Source organism: Notolabrus celidotus, chromosome 18 (genome assembly GCF_009762535.1).
Source record: "Notolabrus celidotus isolate fNotCel1 chromosome 18, fNotCel1.pri, whole genome shotgun sequence".
In the NCBI taxonomy this organism is placed as follows: Eukaryota; Metazoa; Chordata; class Actinopteri; order Labriformes; family Labridae; genus Notolabrus; species Notolabrus celidotus.
In genome coordinates this window covers 22,649,120-22,668,757 of record NC_048289.1, presented here as the reverse complement: position 1 = coordinate 22,668,757, position 19,638 = coordinate 22,649,120, and the positions used below count along the sequence as shown (strand labels likewise).

Below are 19,638 nucleotides of genomic sequence, written 5' to 3'. Positions count from 1 at the left end.
TATTCTTCAAACGTGGGTTGCTTACCAGATTCAGCTTGGGAAAACGAGAAAGGATGGCTTGATGCGGGCACATTATGTAAATGTGATTGCGTTAGTCTATATGGAAGTCATTCTGTAGAGTAACACATACTGTGTGGTGGTAATGAAGAGACTGGTGTTGATGGCTGTCACTCAGAAAGCCGTATAGATAACATCCGCATCTATTTCCAGCATCTCTGGAGGTAGACCGCAATAATGAGGCAGACGCAGGATTCTTAAAAATACATACATTTGAAAGTTTATTCAGAAGTCATGTCAGTAGTGAATCAGGAAAAGTCAATATTACTGAAATCCAAGGTTACAGCAAATCTAGGACAAGGTCTGAACGATGATAATGCGATAGGAGTTAGTTGTATGTGCACTCCAAAAATGTCACCAATAAAATCCATGATCCAACTCTGTGAAGTCCCTGTCAATTCAAAACCTACCAGCCCTTTTTTGTTTCATATAAATGCCACTTAAGCTAATGATACGTTAATACAAAAAAAGTCATCAAATCACATAAAAAAACAACCTGAAATAAAATAAAATCCTATATACAAACCTCTGTACATAGTGGGAATATGAAGAGAAGAGGAATTATTCTTTAATGAGCTCTCGTATACTTGAGATTTGGCCATTTTTGGAAAGTCGGCGGTCTAAGCTTATCTGTGCGACAGTCCTGATAAAGTCTCCAAGTGGTATATGAGACAGCGCGTATAAATTCAGTGACTACTCATGTATGCAACATGCTCCCTGCTGCAGACTGCATCGTCGTCAAACTGAAGGCGACACAAGAGAAGAGAAAAAAAAAAAAGATGATGATAAGAAGGGGCGGGCTGCAGTGAGGTATTCATCTTGTCAAGCTGGGACAGGGAGCGAGGAATGTGTGGGTATGAACAACTGCATCTTAGAGAGGGGGGAGCGTTTACACTTGATGTTGTTTTTTTTGTCGCGTTGTCAGTGTGTTGTTTGGTCCTACTGTCAGAGTCTTTTGTTCACTGTACAATTCCTGAATCGATGGAGGCCTGTTTCCTGGTGGTCTTGGGAGGAGGTGGAGGAGGGGTCTTGCTGGGCAGAGGAGGAGGAAGATGCTGAAAATAGAAAGCAGAGCTACCTTCAATTTGTCATTTTCTCACAGGGACAAAAAAGTGCAGTCACTCTTTGATTGATTGATAGATCTTTTTTTACAGGTACTACACAGCAAGACAGTATTCCATCCAGTGTTATACAAGAGGGGTCCACTGATATTGGTTTTTCAGGGCTGATACCGATACCTATACCTTTGGAATCGATATATAGAATATGGGTAAATGGTAAACGGACTTGTACTTATATAGCACTTTTCTAGTCTGTCCACTCAAAGCACTTTTTACACACTAATCGTCGCATTCACACATTCATACTCATTCACTCACTGATGGTAGAGGCTGCTAATGTAAAGAACCATCAGTATTAGCTCATCTCATTCATACACATTCACACAACACTGAACTGCTGTGACTGCTGGAGCCGGGATTGAACTGCCAACTTTCCGATTGATAGACAACCGACTCTACCCACTGAGCCACAGCCGCCCCATATGGACTTGTCATTGGACTTCAATACTAACCACTATAGATTCCTATTTTTATCGGCTATGAAGGTGAGTTCATATCTCTAAAGTTGTTAACAGATTCCATAAAACAAGAAAAAGTTTGCAAATTTTCCCATGAACATTTTGATCTTGTTTGCACAGGTTGTTATCATGTGTGCACAAGATAAATATGTAGCTACCCAGCCCAAAGGTGGCTTTAAGTGACCTGCTATGCTATCGTTTTCATCAGAATAAATGTTGTGTGGAGCCCAAAGTGAATGTTTGTGCCTCAGAGGGTACACAACTGCTGCCTAAGCAACTTGTTAGCTTGTTCACACAAGATCAAAAGTTATGTTTTGGGGCATTTTTGCTTTTATTGGATAGGAAAAGTGAAGAGTAACAGGAAATGTGGGGTGTAGAGAGTGAGGGAAGACATGCAGCAAATGGTAGAGGTCAGGAGCCAAACCTGCAACCGCTGCAACGAGGGCTTTAGCCTCTGAACATGGGGCACTACTTAGCCCTCTACACCAACAGCGCCCCAGACAAGATCATAACTTGTGCGCAAGATCATTTTCTTGTCCATCACCTTTGTGGGATTTCAGGCCTGCTGCTGTTAAACAATTATTGTTAATTGCACTTATATCAATGGGGTCTGTATCTGCTCAGATCTTGGTGTGAGTGCTAGGAAGGGTGAAAAAAATTGCAACACCTCTTACTATTATCATATTAAAATATTTATTCAATCCTGATTGAAAAATTAAAAATGTCTAAGTCATTGTGTCCTGACCTGCTCTTTCTGACACATCAGAGTTCACAACCAGAGACGACTTACAAGCAGTAGTGCTCTTCAGTGACCTCACCCCTTCCTCCCTCAAGGACTACAAGTGAAGAGCAGCTGTCACTCAGTCTAAGAACATCTGCTCTCACTTCACTGCTGTCAGTGTGCTGCCACTCTGCGAGCAAAGGCTGCGTTTTACTACCCGTCCACGGCGCTGTGACAGCGGATAAATAAGATTAGTTAACCGAGTGGCGAGGCAAGAGGATGGGCGAGCGAAGACGCCGGTGAGTGTGGAGAGACGAGCCGCTGATTAACAGCAGGGGGGCTCCTGATGGATGTGAGAGGCAAAGTAATCATCCAATCAATCACGTCTGAGCGGTGGGCTGGCTGGAGGGGGGGGAAGCATAAATAACAGTAGGATGGACAGGTGGGTGGAGGCCGTCACTGCTAACTGACTGATGTCTACACTCTTCTGTGGCACACATTACCAAAATGAGGCACAAATGCAGAACCAGCACAGTGTGAAACATGAATAGACACATGCAGACGTGAACGTGTGAGCACTTTTCCACAGGAGGTATAAAGGTAAAAGATAGAGGAGGCGGCTAACCCCGAATGTCAAGAGTGTGAAGCGGCCTCTCGCTTCATTAAAAAGTGCCACGCATCATTACGGAGCTCCTCTCAGCCCTAATTAAAACACCTACCCTATGATGTGGCGGAGGTGGTGGAGGCGTCGTGGGACTCGTCAAGTCCTGATTATCTAGCAGGTTGCCGTAATCAGCCGTACTTCCTTTCACCGGCAGTGGAGGAGGGATTTCACCTTTGTCGGAGAGCCCCATACCGTTCAGCTCCAGACCTGTGAGAAAGGGCACAGTCGTCATTATGGGCAGTGCTGCTGGGCCCTGAAACAGACTATTAGGTCATTACGAGTAATCATGTCTAATGTTATAAAGAAACAAGACTTCAAGAGGGGGCCGTTTTACTCATTAGGATCAATGCAGTTATCATGAGCGGACTGAGTTCAGTCCTATGACATCTTCGATGGCTAAAAAGAGTTTGATTTTTGGCATTGTAAGTGTAAACCATAATGTCTTCAGAATTACCTTCACCTTGAGCAGCATCTTATATAACATGACTTTGATTGATTCAATGCCATAAATGTGACCCACTTTCTACCAAGTTTTACCTTCTACTGTAGGTCACTTTATCGGCTGTCTTGTGATAGATAGTGTCGCAGGGCTTCTGGATTTAGATTCTTGAACAAGCATAATTTGTCATTATGCTCCTGATAGTTGCAGGCATGATACAAACTGGACCATGGACAGTGGTTTCTCTGAGGTCAGACCCACAAAAACCAAACGAGTTCCAGAAGACCTTAGAGCCTAGTATTTCTATAACTTGAAAGTAAAGCTATAAAAAATATATAAATATACATATATATTGTATCTATATTTTTATGTATACATACACATATATTCTGTGTATATAGATAATGTATATATATATATATATATATATACCCCCCCAAAAATATAAAATATATATATATAAAAATCTATAATGTGTATATAATCATATTTCCCTGTATATATGTATACATATATATCCACATAAAATATATATGTATATATAATGTATATATATAAATATATATCCACATAAAATATTTATATATATAATGTATATATACATACGAACACACATAAAAAATATATAAATATACATATACATTGCATCCATATTTTTATGTATATATACACATATTTCTGAGTATATAGATAATGTATATATATAAATGTTTATATAATGTATAAACACTTATATTTCTGTGTTTATATAATGTATACATATATATCCACATAAAATATTTTATGTGGATATATATGTATACATTATATATCATATAATGTATATATATAAATATATATCCACATGAAATATATATATAATTTATATATATACATACACATACAAACACAAAAAAATATACATATATACATAAATAAATATATATACACATGAATAAATATATACATAAATACATATATATATGTTCATATACTTAACTCCAGCCCTAGAGCAGTGCACAGAATGACAGCTCACCAGCTGAACCTATCAAACTTCTTCAATATAAAGTAAGGGCACATAATGTGAAAGATTTTGTTCTTTATTGTAGGAGCTAAAAAAGTTAAGATGCTTTATAGTAAAGTTCTGTCCTATTCAAAGGACAGCATCCTTTGTTTTTGGAGACTGACCCGTGCAGTCACATAAAAGTCAGCACACAATGGCCTCTGTTAAATTGATTTTCCACCCAGGCCCCTGACTTTATAGAAGTGCAATAGTGAATCGATGGCGGGCCTCTTATGAGTGCAGATAATTATACAAGAATCCTGGGACTGAGAGATGCTGGAATGAAAATGATTCTGTCAAATACCGATGTGCACCCAGCATCTCAGGTAGAGATGAGAACAGTTTACACCAGTGCACAAACTGTACTCTTTATATTACTCTTTCTTTTTGCTTATGAACACCTCAAACACACTGAGCCCATTATGTGTGATCCTTTTGTTATCCGACAACCATCTGCCTGGGTCTAGGCAGATGGCTGTATAACATGAGTCTGGTTCTGCTTGAAATTTCTGCCTGTGAAAAGGAAGTTTTTCCTTATCTGTAACTTGCTAAATGCTGCAAAGTGCTCTGCTCATGATGGATTATGATGAGATAAGACTGAGATGAGACTGTCCAACACAAGTCTGTTTTTTCTTGAGGTTTCTGCCTGTTAAAAGGAAGTTTGTTGCTAAATGCTGCAAAGTGCTCTGCTCATGGTGGATTAAGATGACATAAGACTGGGTCCTGTATGTAAAGTGGAACTGGATCTCACCCTGTCTTGATGTTGGGTCTGTTAATAATATAACAGAGTACAATCTAAACCTGCTCTGTTTGAAAAGCGTCTTGAGATAACATTTGTTGTGATTTGGCGCTATATAAGTTAAGATTGATTAATTCTGTCAGCAACCATCCCAGTGAAAAGAGATACATTTAGAAGTATGACTGATGCACTGATAGCTTTGAGTTGCTCTGCCATTTAAAAAAGTTTAACTAACAAGCTACACAGCGGCTAGATTTAGGTCACATAGAGCATCTTCTTGTACACCAATGTACTGTATCTGTAACAGTGATGCAACAAAGTCAGGGTGAGGCAGAGAGGGCTTGTTAAAGCTCCGGTCCAAAGATGATTCAACAGCAGCCTTAATGAGAGGAAAGTAGGCTCCTTCTTACTGGAAACAGTGTGCAGGCTGAAGGAGAGCTTGCTCCTGGGTGTGATGGGTGGTGGTCCTGGTGAGGAGGAGGGGTTGTTGGAAGAAGAAGACGTGGGTCCAGGGGACACAGAGAGGCGGCGGTCCACACCAATCTGGTTGAGGACTTGACTCCGGGGTCTCTGAGGCCGCAGCGGGCTGATCTATGTGCAGAAAAGGGGAGGCATAACCACAGTCAGAGAGTGAATCAGGACCGAGAGCTCGGAATAAAACATTTTAAATTACACAACAAGTCAATAAACAGAGACGGGTATAACATTTACGGTGTGGCAAATGAGTCCAGTGGATGATAAAATATAACAAAGGATCAATAGAGGATCATTTAAAAGAGAAAAATAGGTTTCATATCTCCTTTGGGACTCGTATGTGTGTGTGTGTGTGTGTGTGTGTGTGTGTGTGTGTGTGTGTGTGTGTGTGTGTGTGTGTGTGTGTGTGTGTGCGTGCGTGCGTGTGAGTGTGTGTGTGTGTGTGTGAACACATATCGAGTACACTATTTGTATTCCTGAAGGAGAAACCGTTGGATAAATGCGCTTCTTGGTTTGCACTTTTTTAATGTGTGGCCACAAATCATTGTTTGCATGCAGGACAGCGCTCCCCCAGCTTTATTATGGCTGAAATTTAAATATAAAAAGATATGTCCTCTGGGCTACTCCACTGCAGGCTACATTAACAAACAGCTTTGTAATTGGCCAGCCTGAAACAGCCAGCCACGAGGGACTCACTGAAAATAACAAAACACTTTAGTCAGGGGCTCTTTTTTTTTGTCTTTTGGAACACTAAAACATAAAGTGGAGCTTGTATTGAGGCTATAAAAGCTCTTTCTTGTATTTGTGTTTTCTTACAGCTTCTTGGGGGGCTACCAGAGACCTCTGGGTGCTCTACCCTTGACCCCCTAGGCAGGAGGCTTCTATCAGGAGCCAGACGGCTCCACAGCTCCCAGGGGCCTCTTTTGGATCCCATTCCTACTCTTATCTTAATGCTGCTCGTCAGGGAGCATTCCCACTGGGCATGCAGTGATACCTGAGACGTATATATAGAGAGGAGGGGGTGCTGTGGGGGGAAGATATGTAGAATGCAAAGAGAAGAGAAGACAGGAGGTGGTAGAAATGTGATGCTGAGAAGGGAAATGTTAAGACAAAGGCAAAAGTGTGAATTACAGAGCCCCAGAAGTCCCGCAAAGGTGATAATTTTTATTCTTAATTCATTACAAAAGGTCCACCATCTGTTACACATTGCAGGCCGTTGGGTAAAGTTGTTCCAGCACTGATCCACCCTCTGAGACAGTAACAGAGGTGGAATGGGGGGCAAGACGGCGGCAATGTGTAGCGTCAAAGCACTCTGTGTATGTGCTCGTCTGACTGCGTGTGATATGACGCTCCCGCAGTTCCTTTACAAGCCGTGGCTCTTACGCTTCCACAACGCCGTAATGCGATGTGGAACCACACACTGGGACACCAATATCATGCTGTTTCAGGGTGCAATCTGTAAACACAAGGCTGTAACGATTAGGGGTGGGAATCGAAAACCGGTCCGACTTAGAACCGATTCCAATAGATAAATTCCATCGGAATTGTAAACCTCAAATGTTATCGATTCTTCTTAACAATTCATTTCACAGCACAACGTCACATCACGTTGCTGTACGTTGCATTATGTTGCATTACGTCACACGCTCTGCGACGCAGAACTCCTTCAAACATGAAGAAAGATGGAGAGGAAAAGCTTCCACGTCTGGACTCATGCAGCTGAGAATGAACCTGTTGTTCAGTATGTTCAAGTTGAATATGTTCATGTTCAGTCTTGTGCAGACATAATTTGGGAAAAAATAAAATGGTTCGTTTTGGTGCGGAAGACTGTGTAGAACTACTTTTTCCCCTAAAAAAAATACTCAGGAATCGTTAGGAGAATTGATAAGGAATTGGATTGATAAGCAGAATCAACTATGGCATTGACACTGATAAAATCTTATCAACTCCCACCCCTAGTAACGATGGTGGAAATCTGTAGAATTGTATTCTGTAAGAGGCAACTGAGAGATGTGATGTGAGGAGGAAACTCCTGAGTCAAAAAAGAAAGGATAGTAATTTTGGGAATATGTTAAATGGAAAGCTGAGTAACTCTTTGAGGATCAAAAAAGGCATTGTGTTACTCCAACACAGAGTCCAGCTCCCTTTCTCTATCTTAATAAGAACAATATAAAAGTAAGCTGAGCTATTTGTAGCCTATAAAAATGACATCTATAATAATTTTCAGGATGGTCAAAAGTAGAAAATTGGGTGTAAAATGATGATAAAGTGAAACCCAGATATGATTGTATACTGTACACTGGGTAGTGGGTATATAGACATTATATGTGTTGATGGATTTTTCTGAATGAGTAGCAGAAGCAGATGTTTTCACCCTGAGGGGATGATGGAGGACTAAAAAAATCTGACTTCTGTTCCTAAAAGACTGAAAAGGACTTAATTTGCAAATCTTGATGATGTGAATCTTCCAATCAGCCTTTTCTTTATTGGAGAATACAGGGCAGTGTATAGGGGAGGAAACTGGGAGAAAGCTGGGAATGGGACTGCAGGCTGGAATCAAATCCGGGCAGCCTACAACTTAACCGTTAGGACAATCCTTCGCCTGATACAGCCTTTTCTGCAAAAAAATAAACTCTAAAATATAGAAGAGAAGGAGAGCAGGAGGGTACAGATCTGCCTGGGAAAGTAAGTAAAGGTAGGTAATGTGCAGATTTAAAAAAGAATGGAGAGAGGAAGCGAAGAGGAAGAGCTGCTTTGGTGCACAGGTCACTTTTCAGTACCGTCTCTGACAGAATGACAGCTTCAGCCGGCTGCAGAGGGATTTCTGTCGTCTTCATCTCCTTATCGAAGATCTCCTGGTGCTTGCTGTTCCTCTTCTCCTTCTTCCTGTCCTTGCTTCCTCTGTCAGGCTCGTCGCGGTCCAGCTTGTCCTGAGACTTGGTGTGCAGCTTCTTTGGCAGGAGCGGCTCCAGGGCGAAGCTGAAAGAAAGAGAATAACAATAAAGGTCCAATCAAACGAGCGTTCGTCTCGTTCTTTTGGCTGCACATCTGACGCCGCTGTATTAATCTTTCACTGGATGGAGATGCAAGTCTGAGAGTTGTGTGGATGTTTTAATTTTAATACAGCCTGCAATGAGCGTTGTACTTTTATGTAATGCACCGACTCATGCCAGAGGAGATGCTGAGCACTCCTCCATCAGAGGCAGCGTATGAGCAAACTAGACAAGAGTGTTTTCTCTCTGGTTTATAACAGGAACACAGTCTTCATGAACTCAACTAAACAGCATAGTTGATTTTCTCTCTCTGTTAGATCTGAATCCTGAGACTGAGATAGTGAAATAATGACAGGGTGCATCACAAGACAGGGATCCAAAACCAAGCAGAGGAAGATGCATGGTGTTTTATGGCCTGATGAACAGTAAACAAAGTGTTACCCGTCTGAGCCGGGCCTGGAGGGGGAGTTGTCAGAGGAGATGGAGGTGACTGAAGCCACAGACAGCGGCCTCTGGGAGGAGGGCATGGTGAAGGAGCGCACCATGGAGTGAGGACGAGGCCCCCGCCGTTCATCTGCTGTAGGCTGATGAAAAACAAGAAGAAACGAAACACAAAGAAATCCGTTAAGAGTCAATGAATGGCAAGTAGCAGTTTCATTGTAGGTAAATAAAATGTGCTCTGAGTAGTTTGCAACAACATTGCTCTTTATTGCTGTATTTATTGACTGTAGAAAGAAATTGATGTAGCCCCTGTGACCTCAATTATAACTTTATGATTCTTTGACTGCTGGGTATGCTGTTTGAAGCTTTATTTACCAGTGACTAGAACAAAACATTTCAAGAAAAGATGCTGAACCTGGATATGTCTAGACTATTGTCATAGGAAAACACAATTAAAGACATCTTGACTCAAAGCAAAATCTACCAAGACAGAGTCTTCCAGGCTGTGTCACATTAGTGCTTGTTAGGGCAGCTTGAACGATATTCAGTAGTCAATAAAATTTAAACAGAAAAAACATACTGATATTTGAGAGCTGATATCAGTAGATGAGCAGTGTTTTGTGGAATGAAGGCCTTCTACCTCAACTTGACCCTCAAACACTCCAAAAGAAAGTCATAAAATACTTCAGTCATGCAAATTACGTCACTCATGTGTGCTTGTTTTATTTCAGCAGCATAAGCATCCTCTCCAACTTTTGCTGCACTAATGTCTCTGCTCTGTCCCCGTTTTCCTGCCGTGGGCGGGGCTTATTCATTTGGTTTTCAAAGTTAGCTTCCACACTGCCAGTGAGAATCTATATAATACAAGGCTTGTCTTTAACTGCAAGCCAAGCGTGTCTCGGACTAAAATAAACAGCTTAACGACCTTGTTTAAACAGGTATAAAATATAATGAACAATTAAACTTCCTGTATGGTTTTCAAAGTAAAAGCCCTGTCTGTTTTGTCCTTTTTATTGACTGCCCTTGTTTCACACAATGCTTTTATTCTGGCTGTGTATCCTGGACACTTGCGAAGCTCGTCATTTGCTCCATGCTAAACTTTTTCTGAATTTCACCTTGTGAAGTCAATGCGGAAGTGTTAAAAACTGCAGTTTGTCAAGTGTCCACTTGAGGCTGGCTCCGGAAGTACTGGAAACCACATACACACTAATTAAAAAAAGCCAGTCTTTACAGCAGAAATAAACATGTTCACAGAGTGGTTCAAAAAATGAGTGTAGTCTGGATAGCTAATTTCTCGATCGGCACACACTGCACGGATCGTGATTTTTTTAATAACGCAGCACTTTCAAAGATATTAAGATTATGACTTTCCATTGAGAGAGGTATATCTGACTTGATTGACAGGCAGGAACACTGTAGCTGTTGGCTAGGAGGCTCAAACCCCGCCTCTTTACCTCACACTATTTCGACAGATGTTAGGTTGACTTTAGCATTTCCAATATGGCTACCACCTATGAAAGGCTTCAAAAGAGGGCTTCAGAAACAGATGGGTGATGTCACGGATGCTATAATAATCATAAGAATTTACAATGCAAAGGGTAAGATTTGCACATAAATCTGCATGTAGCGAATTAGTTCCAACTCCTAGCCTGCTTTTCCATGTTGATGGACAGTTAGCATTTCCAATATGGCGACTGCCATCGCTGGGCATCTAAACGTCTTGGCAGACACCCATGAATGACGCGGCGACGCCACAGACACCATGCTTTTAACACTGCGTTTATATATCTATTTTATTTCCTATTGATTACTCCACATTGTCCTTGGCCCTGTTTGTTTTATGTTCATTTAAAACGTAAAGTAACTCATCCATTTGTCTGTCGTCGCAGCTGCTACTGAAATGATTCCAAATAATGTACAGTCCAGGTTATTGTAGAGATGAATGTGGAGAAACATCAGACGGAGATTTTCTCTTGGTTGTATAAGATGTCTGATAGCCTGAAACTTGTTCCCTTAAGCTTTCATGAAATGTTCATCAAATATACTGTATATATCTTTTCAGTGCAGTGGCTAGCAAACAGTGAAGACTTGAACTAAGCCGCCACTAATTATTTTCTTTAGAAAAAACTTCTGAAATAGTAGGTCAAAGTGTCAATGTCTCGATATAGAGCTGTTCGGTTTATAGTGTTTGCTTTGTTTCATTACAACATGAGGTGAGGGATTCTACAAAAGGAGACTGGGAAATTCAATGAAGCCAATACACAGTTCAGAGCTCTGAACATAACAACACAATCCAACACAAAGTTAGAAGAAATATAAAAAGAACTTTGATGGTGCTATTATTTTCTGTACTTTTGGAAAAAAAAGAGTCTGTAAGAGGAAAAGAAATTTGGTGACAGCAGCTCTAATAATGAATCCGTCTGCATTTAAAGAGTCCTCTCGAGCGGAGGAAGAGGCCATCACATAACTGATAGGATAACCTTATTATCACATCCTGGAAAGTGATGGCTATTCTCTCCTGAGAAAGGTCACCAACCTCTCCCTTCAAATTGAGCGAGGCCTCCTTTACCTCGGGCAAAGATGGAGGGAAAAGCTTGGCTGAGCATCAATTAAATCCGTAAAGGAAGTGAGAGATGGGAGGAAGTCCCTGGCAGCTTTCTCCTATATGTGAGCTGACTTCAGCTGAAAGTTAAAGTCAGGCTGACATGCTAAAGAGGAGTGGATTTGAAGATTTACTGTGAGGGGTCTGGAAACTCAAAAAGTGGATTGTGTTCATGTAATAAGTTCTTCGATGTGTCATTTTAAGGTAATGATTGTTGCCTGTTAGGTGTTGAGTCTTACCCTGAGTTTTATCATGTTCAATTTCTGTATATTCAAAATAGGTATTTGCACAGAGAGGTACATCTTAAAAAGAAACACTGCACTCTGCAGTTAGCTGTACCACTCACCCACACCCTTTAAATCCCTGTGGTCTTAACTAATCTGGACATAGATTGAAAAGTAGAACTGAACTGTGAGGATTTTGACATAGGTATAGAAGTGAAGTGATTCCTGTAGCTTTACTGAAGGCAAGAGAAAGCTGTTCATTTAGTTTCTTCATTAAAGATTTAGCCTGAATAATGTTTTTCTGCGGCTCAGAACATCCTGTGTCCATTTTAACACTTCAATAGTAAGAAGAACAAGAAAATTATTTTTTAAGATAGAGAAAAAGAAAAAAGTATGGGTGAAAAAGTACTGCACCAGTTTTATAACTGATGTGTTAAAAAAAAGTAAAGTTGCATCACTGAGCAAACATAAGAATAAGAAAACCAGACTCTTAAGTACTGGATTAAATATAACACAATATAATGTAGCATTATAAAATCCAATCCAATATTTCATTTTACTATTGGGTACCATAGGACAGGACGCTGTAAGACAGGATAAGATGAAATGTAATACGATACGAAACAATAGGATACAATATAGTTAAACAAGGTACCGTATGTTACAAAAACAAAAAAGTATGGTAAGATGTGAGAAAATGTGAGAAAATATGATAGGATATGTTAACCCAAGACCAAAGAAGACAAGACAAGACAAGACAAGACAAGACACAAAAAGACATGACACAACACAACGCAAGAAGACAATACATGACACAGCATGACAAGACAGGAAGACACGACACAACACGACACAAGACAAGATAAGACGCGAAAAGACAAGACACAAGGAGACAAGACTGGACACGACACAAGAAGACAAGACACAGTGTTATAAGACAGGAACACGACATGACACAACACAAAAAGACAAGATATGACCCAAAAAGACTTGATACAACATGACAGAAGAAGAAAATACATGACACGGCACAAGACAGGAAGACACGACACAAGACGACACAAGAAGACACAAGACAAGATAAGACCAGACACGAAAAGACAAGACACGAAATGACACGACACAAGAAGACAAGACTGGACGCGGCACGACATGACAGGAAGACACAACATGACACAAGCCAAGATAAGACAAGATAAGACACGGCACGACACAACACAACAAGACAAGATGAGACATGACACAAGAAGACAAAACATGACACAATACGACACAAGACATGATAAGACATGAAAAGTCAAGACATGGCATGACACAGCACAAGAGGACAAGACAAGACACAAAAAGACATGACACAACACGACAAGACAGGAAGACACAACACAAGACCACACAAGAAAAGATAAGACAAGATAAGACACGACACGACTTGACACAGCACAACAAGACACAACATGACACAAGAAGGAAAGACAAGAAAAAACACGACACAAAACGGCATAAGACATGATAAGACAAGAAAAGACAAGACGAGGCATGACACAAGGCAACACAAGAAGACAAGACGGGACATGACAAAAAAAGACATGACACAAAACGACAAGACAGCAAGACACGACACAAGACAAGATAAGACACGAAAAGACATGACACAACACAAGAGGACAAGACACAAAAACACACAAAAAGACATGACACAACACGACAAGACAGGGAGACAATGCATGACATGACACAAGACAAGAAAAGACAAGACACGGCTAAACACAACAAGACAAGACGAGACATGACACGAGAAGACAAGATAAGACACAACGCTACACAAAACGACACAAGACATGATAAGACATGAAAAGACAAGACACGGTATGACACAACACAAGAGGACAAGACAAGACAAGATACAAAAAGACATAACACAACATGACAAGACAGGAAGACACGACACAACACGACACAAGACAAGAAAAGACACGCCACAACTTGACACAACACAACAAGACAAGACACAACATGACAAAAGAAGACAAGACAAGACAAAACATGACACAAAACAGCACAAGACATGATAAGACACGAAAAGACAAGACAAAGCATGACACAACACAAAACAAGAAGACAAGATGGGACGTGACACAAAAAGACATGACACAACACGACAAGACAGGAAGACACGACACAAGACAAGATAAGACACGAAAAGACAAGACACAACATGACACAACACAAGAGGACAAGACACAAAAAGACATGACACAAGAAGGCATGACACGAAAAGACACGACACGACAACTTGACACAACATGAAACAACATGACACAACATGAAACAACATGACACAACATGAAACAACATGAAACAATATGACACAAGAAGCCATGCCAAGACATGGACAAGACACAACACAAAAGGCAAGACACTTAAAGTCGCGACATAACACGATACAAGAAGACAAGACAGGACATGAAAAGACATGACTCAACACGACAAAGACACCACACAACACGACACAAGAATACAAGACAAGACACAAAAATACATGACATGACAAGTCAAGACATGAGAAGACAAGTCAATACATGCTATTGTATGATTGATACAATATGATAAGATAAAATTTAGAAAAATAGATAGGATATAATACTATTTCTTATCCCCTTTGGAAAGTTCTTCTTGGATTTAAGTGCTGCACTTTACAAAACTATAATGAAGCAATACAATAAAAACCCAGCAATCTAAATTCAAACAGAGAAGCACTCACTGATGAAAACCACAAACAACAGATAACATATACTGTATAATCTCCTTAACTGTATTGCGTATGGGGATGTCACTATTATTACTACTTCTTGATATATTTCAAAGACACATATACAAGTTACGTTTCCGATCCCGAGCAATCTCCGGTTAACACACCACAAGAAAAAGCTGCAGGTTCCATTAGTGCCAGCTGCAAACTTCCAGACTGCAGCCCGGTGCACTTTTCATGTAACAGAAAGGTCACAAACAGACAAAAGCTCTTACCAGGGTCTTAACTCCGTACTGCTTCTCCACCTTCTCCCGCAACTGCTTGAAGCAGGCCTCTAAGCGGTCGTGGAAAGGCCTCAGCGCCTCAGTGACCTTCTCTCCGTGGATGCGAACACCTTCGGCGAGGTGCGGGATCTGGTGGAGGTGGGGGAAAAAAAAAAAGAAAACAAGCGTAAGAAACCTTTATGCAACATGCCCTGGAGAAATAAAGAGGCTGGATGTAGGTTCTTCTGATATCCTTCATATCCAATTTAACACATGTAACCTTTGACTTCTTTGTCACGCATACCATGCATGAGCACGAGTCTGAGTGCACACGGAGGAATTCTCACTACAACCTTAACCAGGTGGAACCAACATTATTTAAGAAGGCTGTTGCCATGACACCCCTTCCTCCCACCACCACCAACAGCAAACATCCTAACAGGTAAATTCAACAAGGTGATGAGGCAGCGTTGACAGACCACATGCAAACATCTTCTGCTTGTGATGGATGTTTTCCTCTCAAACTTTGACGCAAACACAGACGCAGTGCACCCTTTTCTTGCTTCCTCTCACACTGTAGGCAGCAAATTCTAAACTGAGGCAGCTCAGGTAGACAGAAAGAGAGAGAGAGAGAGAGACGGAGACAGAGCGACTGAAACTGCAGAAAACTAGTAATTAGGAAACCCCAGAGCCACAGTCGGTGTCAGCAAGCTCTGCTGACTAAACCTGGCAAGAAGAGGAAGAAACATCCCTCGGGGTGCCTGCAAATTAGTTTTTTTTTTTCTTCTCTTCTGGTTGAAATCACAGGTTATGTTTTTGTTTTGCGGAGCAAGGTGTTTGAATGCATTTTGCCAGCTTTCTTTCCGAAAAAGGCGGTGTGGAATCGCTCAATAAATCAGGAGAAACCAGCAAAGATGCTCAAGTCAGAAGTGGTGAAAGCCAACCCTTTCTTTCCCCATGGCAACTGTGAAAACGTTCCCTGACTCCCTCACTGCTATAAGTGAGAAATACTGTTCAAGTTAAAGCTTATGCATTTATGCTTATGAATAAGTAAACACAGAAAAACAAACCACATTAGAAGGGGTTTAATTCAAATGTTGTATCAAATTGGTCGCAGTCAGAATGGTGCATTTGCACATTTCAAATCTGCAGAGAGCATCTAGTGTCTCCTTTTTACGTACAGTAGCTTTTACAGCTAACAAATTCACCTCAGCCCTGAGCAAATGGAACAAAAAGAAGCCTCTCAGAGTAGAAAGAGGTGTGTGAAGTATCTGGCAGAATAAGCAGGCCAGGGAAGACTCTGCGTTTGTGTGTGTGTGTGCTAACCTCCGATTCCCCGGAGACTGCCCGCCTTTTTTCCTTTCCTCTGAGGGCAAACTGGCCCCTCACAGCGGGCTACAGTCAGAGCTGACTTCACTCAGCTGGCAACCAACATCAATTCAGTTTTTCGTGATGCAAGCTTTGGCAATAATCTCGTACGGTGCATGTTTTATTAACGCACGTTTCAACATGCAGTGGGCTTATTAACAAGGAGCTACAGGAGCACACATCTATAAGGTTACTGATTGAAAAGTCAGACACCCTCAGGTTTGCGGCCACGTGTAACACACTCTACTAATAGATTAAACAGCATACTATAATAGGACAAGCACAAAAAAAGAGCAGATCAGCTGGAAAACAGACACAGAGTATGAATCATAGTGTCAAAAATCCAGGATTTTTCACTTTCATTTACTGTACTCTGCTCCACAAATCCAAAGCTCTGGCACAGAAAGATAAATGAGAGCAGGCTACAGACACCCTGCGAGGATTTCCCCTGATATTGAGCACCTCCATCATCACCGCTGGGACCTTTTTGGGGAGAGAGGAGAGGAGAGGAGAGGAGAGGGGAGCAGAGCAGCAGGCTATGAGAGAGAAAAGGTGAAGGAAAGAGAAGACGAAAGAGGAAGAAGATAAAGGAGTTAGGAGAAGGAGGAAGTGAGTTGGGTGAGGAGGGGGGCGAGTCAGAGGGACTGAGTGTTGTGAGACAGAAAAAAAAACAGGGAGAAGAAAACAGCGAGAGTGAAAGCGGAGGCAAGATTCACGTCTCCCAGGATACCCACATCTTTTTTTAGACTGGAGGATGATTGAGAGCGACTGAGTGGCGGCATGGCAACAGAGTTCTGTTTGTTGGCTGCGCAGAGATAAGCTCACAGAGGAAGACACTTAGGCTCAAGGTTGCTAACACACATTCAGTGGTTTAATAACAGGTGGCAACTTTTTTTTTCTTTAAAAGTTCCTCTTCTGCAGTAAAACAGAAAGGACAGCTGTGGAGATGTTACATAACGTGAGGAAGAGGTTAAAGCTGCTGCTGGTAGGAATGATGTAAAAATGTAACTTTTTTTCTGCTAGGTTTGGAGAAAAGGTCATAATACCCATTGGAACTCATTAGTAAGTGGAGTAATGTGAGACTATTGCGGAATCTCTGAGTTTTCCAATGCCTTTGTATCAAGCAATGTTTTTATTCCCCTTGTTCCCGTTATTACAGACCAGTCATAGCTAATCTCCAATCCTCACTTCTTAAGGGGCGGCCCCTACTACATCCTCCGATTGGTTATGAGTCCGGCACTATCATGATTACGCTTGCTGATCTGCTTGGGGGGGGGCAGCAGCTTTAATATCAGTCAATCACAGATGGAGGCCTGAGGATGCACTCTTAGAAAACTACAGGTTAACTTACAAAGAGTGACGATGCATACTGCAAAAATACATAGGATTAAAAAAAGTGCAACATTCAGTATGCACTATGGGTCTGATTTTCTGTCTTGCTTGGGAGGTCCTGGAAGACCGGCAGCCCCTCCATCAATCATGTCTTTCTTCAAACTTAAAGCTACAGTAAGGAACTTTTGGTTTGTGTTTTTTGGCGCCCCCTTGTGGGCAAAAATCATTTCACTTATCTTATCTTGTCCTATAAATGTGGAGGTAGTATTTTATTTAAAAATATATCATCATGGTTCCTTTAACAATCAAATGTGTCACTCCAGGGCGTAAAATTAACTTTTGCTTGGGTTTTATTCTTGTGTGTTCATTTTTGTAGAACCGAGGTTGGCCAGCTTCGTCAACTTTCCAGTTTTCTTTGAAATGTTGTATGGTGACATTACTCCGTTTAGCTCTCTGTTCCTCTTCTTGATCGTCTCCTGCCTCCTTTGTTTATCCTTTTTGTTGGTGGTGGCTTCATGCCGGGAATGTGCTGCCATATCTTCCTTAAAACGCTCTTCCCACCATGCTTCTTCAAGCACTGGGAATAAATAGAACTCCAGTAGCTGACATCATTCCGTTCCAGATGTACCAAATCACAACACAAGTACAGCGCGACAGACGGTCAGCAGAAATGGGCGAAAGTATGAAAACAAAACCTCACATGCAATAAAAACAATTTCCATCGGCCACTGGCGGGTGTGAATTTTACACCCTGTGTCACTCATTGAGAAATTACAAGAAAGACAGTTTTTTGAATGTCCTCTCAGTCTGGTCTGAAACCGACCCTCTCTCAGCTGGTTCAAGCATTCAAAATAACAACATAGAGATTGTGAATCTTGTTACTGATGGTTTCATTTGCTTATGTGAGTCATACAGAGGCACTATTAGCAATTTTAATCAGTTTCACCGGCAGATAAAAACTCCACAGGGTCTGATAAGAACACAAATTATATCCAAGATGTGATTTAGCATTGTTAAAATAAAAGTGTTTGCAACCTTTGATGTCAACAAACAGTGACACATGCCACAAGGGTAGGTGTAAATAAGTTACCAGAGATAAACTGGCACATGTTAAAACAGCAGTAGTTCTGCTACATGACTTGGTATTTTCATTAACTGCCATTGTGCAATAAAGTGATCAAGTATAGGCTTCAATTATTGATGTGTTTCTTTTGGATTCTTTACGTTCTTTTATTTGGGGACATCTGTGTCATTAATTGATAGGTAGCCAAAGAGAAACAGCAAATGTAAGGAGTGACCGTTGACCGTTTTTATGTGGATGACACCTCCTTCTCCTCCCATTGTAAAAAGTAAAGCCAAAATACCACCCTGATGGCATTGACATATTGTGCAGAAGACATGTGGAGCTAAGGCATCCACAGACTTGATCTGATGGTAATGAACCTTTCAAGTGCCTGAAAATTCAACACATGTATCTGCATGGTAAGAACTGATTGGTATGACGGAGAGCATGTTTGAGAAATCCGACTTGTGCTCTAGTTTTCTAGTTTGACCCATGTTCCATCTGTTATAATGGAGGAGGTTGGGTTTGTGACCACTACTGCATTACCACCAGAGGGAGCTCTAAAAGTTTTGGCTTCACTTCAAGAGCTGTTGTGCCATCCATATTTTTATGCAGTCCATGGGGATGATGGTGCAATAAGGACTCTAGCCTCTGTATACAAGTCAGGCGCTTTAACTGCTGAGCTTAACTGGCACTCCGTATGTTTTTTGTATAAATCCAGCCGTCATCATGCGCAACAATCTTAAGTCATGTATAGAGCCACATGATTACAAATGTCAATTTCTGATTGGTGATTGGCCTTTTGCCATTGATCGTTATATTCCAGGCGTCTCCACCTGCTCTCAGCTGAGAAAAGTAAAGCCAAATTATCTACACCATCTTACATCT

General features: G+C 41.1%; 1 protein-coding gene across 1 annotated transcript in view; it reads right to left on the bottom strand.

Annotated features, from left to right (window-relative positions):
- Positions 1-251: 251 nt before the first annotated feature.
- The window catches only part of dock1 (dedicator of cytokinesis 1), a 303,695-nt gene continuing 284,308 nt past the window's right edge, over positions 252-19,638 (bottom strand). Inside the window, exons 47-52 of the mRNA XM_034707590.1 lie at positions 15,000-15,137; positions 9,150-9,292; positions 8,496-8,694; positions 5,652-5,832; positions 3,077-3,228; positions 252-1,112 (exon numbers count right to left, since the gene is read on the bottom strand). Coding sequence (XP_034563481.1) covers positions 1,017-1,112; positions 3,077-3,228; positions 5,652-5,832; positions 8,496-8,694; positions 9,150-9,292; positions 15,000-15,137 — 909 coding nt within the window. The 3' untranslated portion in view covers positions 252-1,016. The remainder of the gene's footprint in view (positions 1,113-3,076; positions 3,229-5,651; positions 5,833-8,495; positions 8,695-9,149; positions 9,293-14,999; positions 15,138-19,638) is intronic.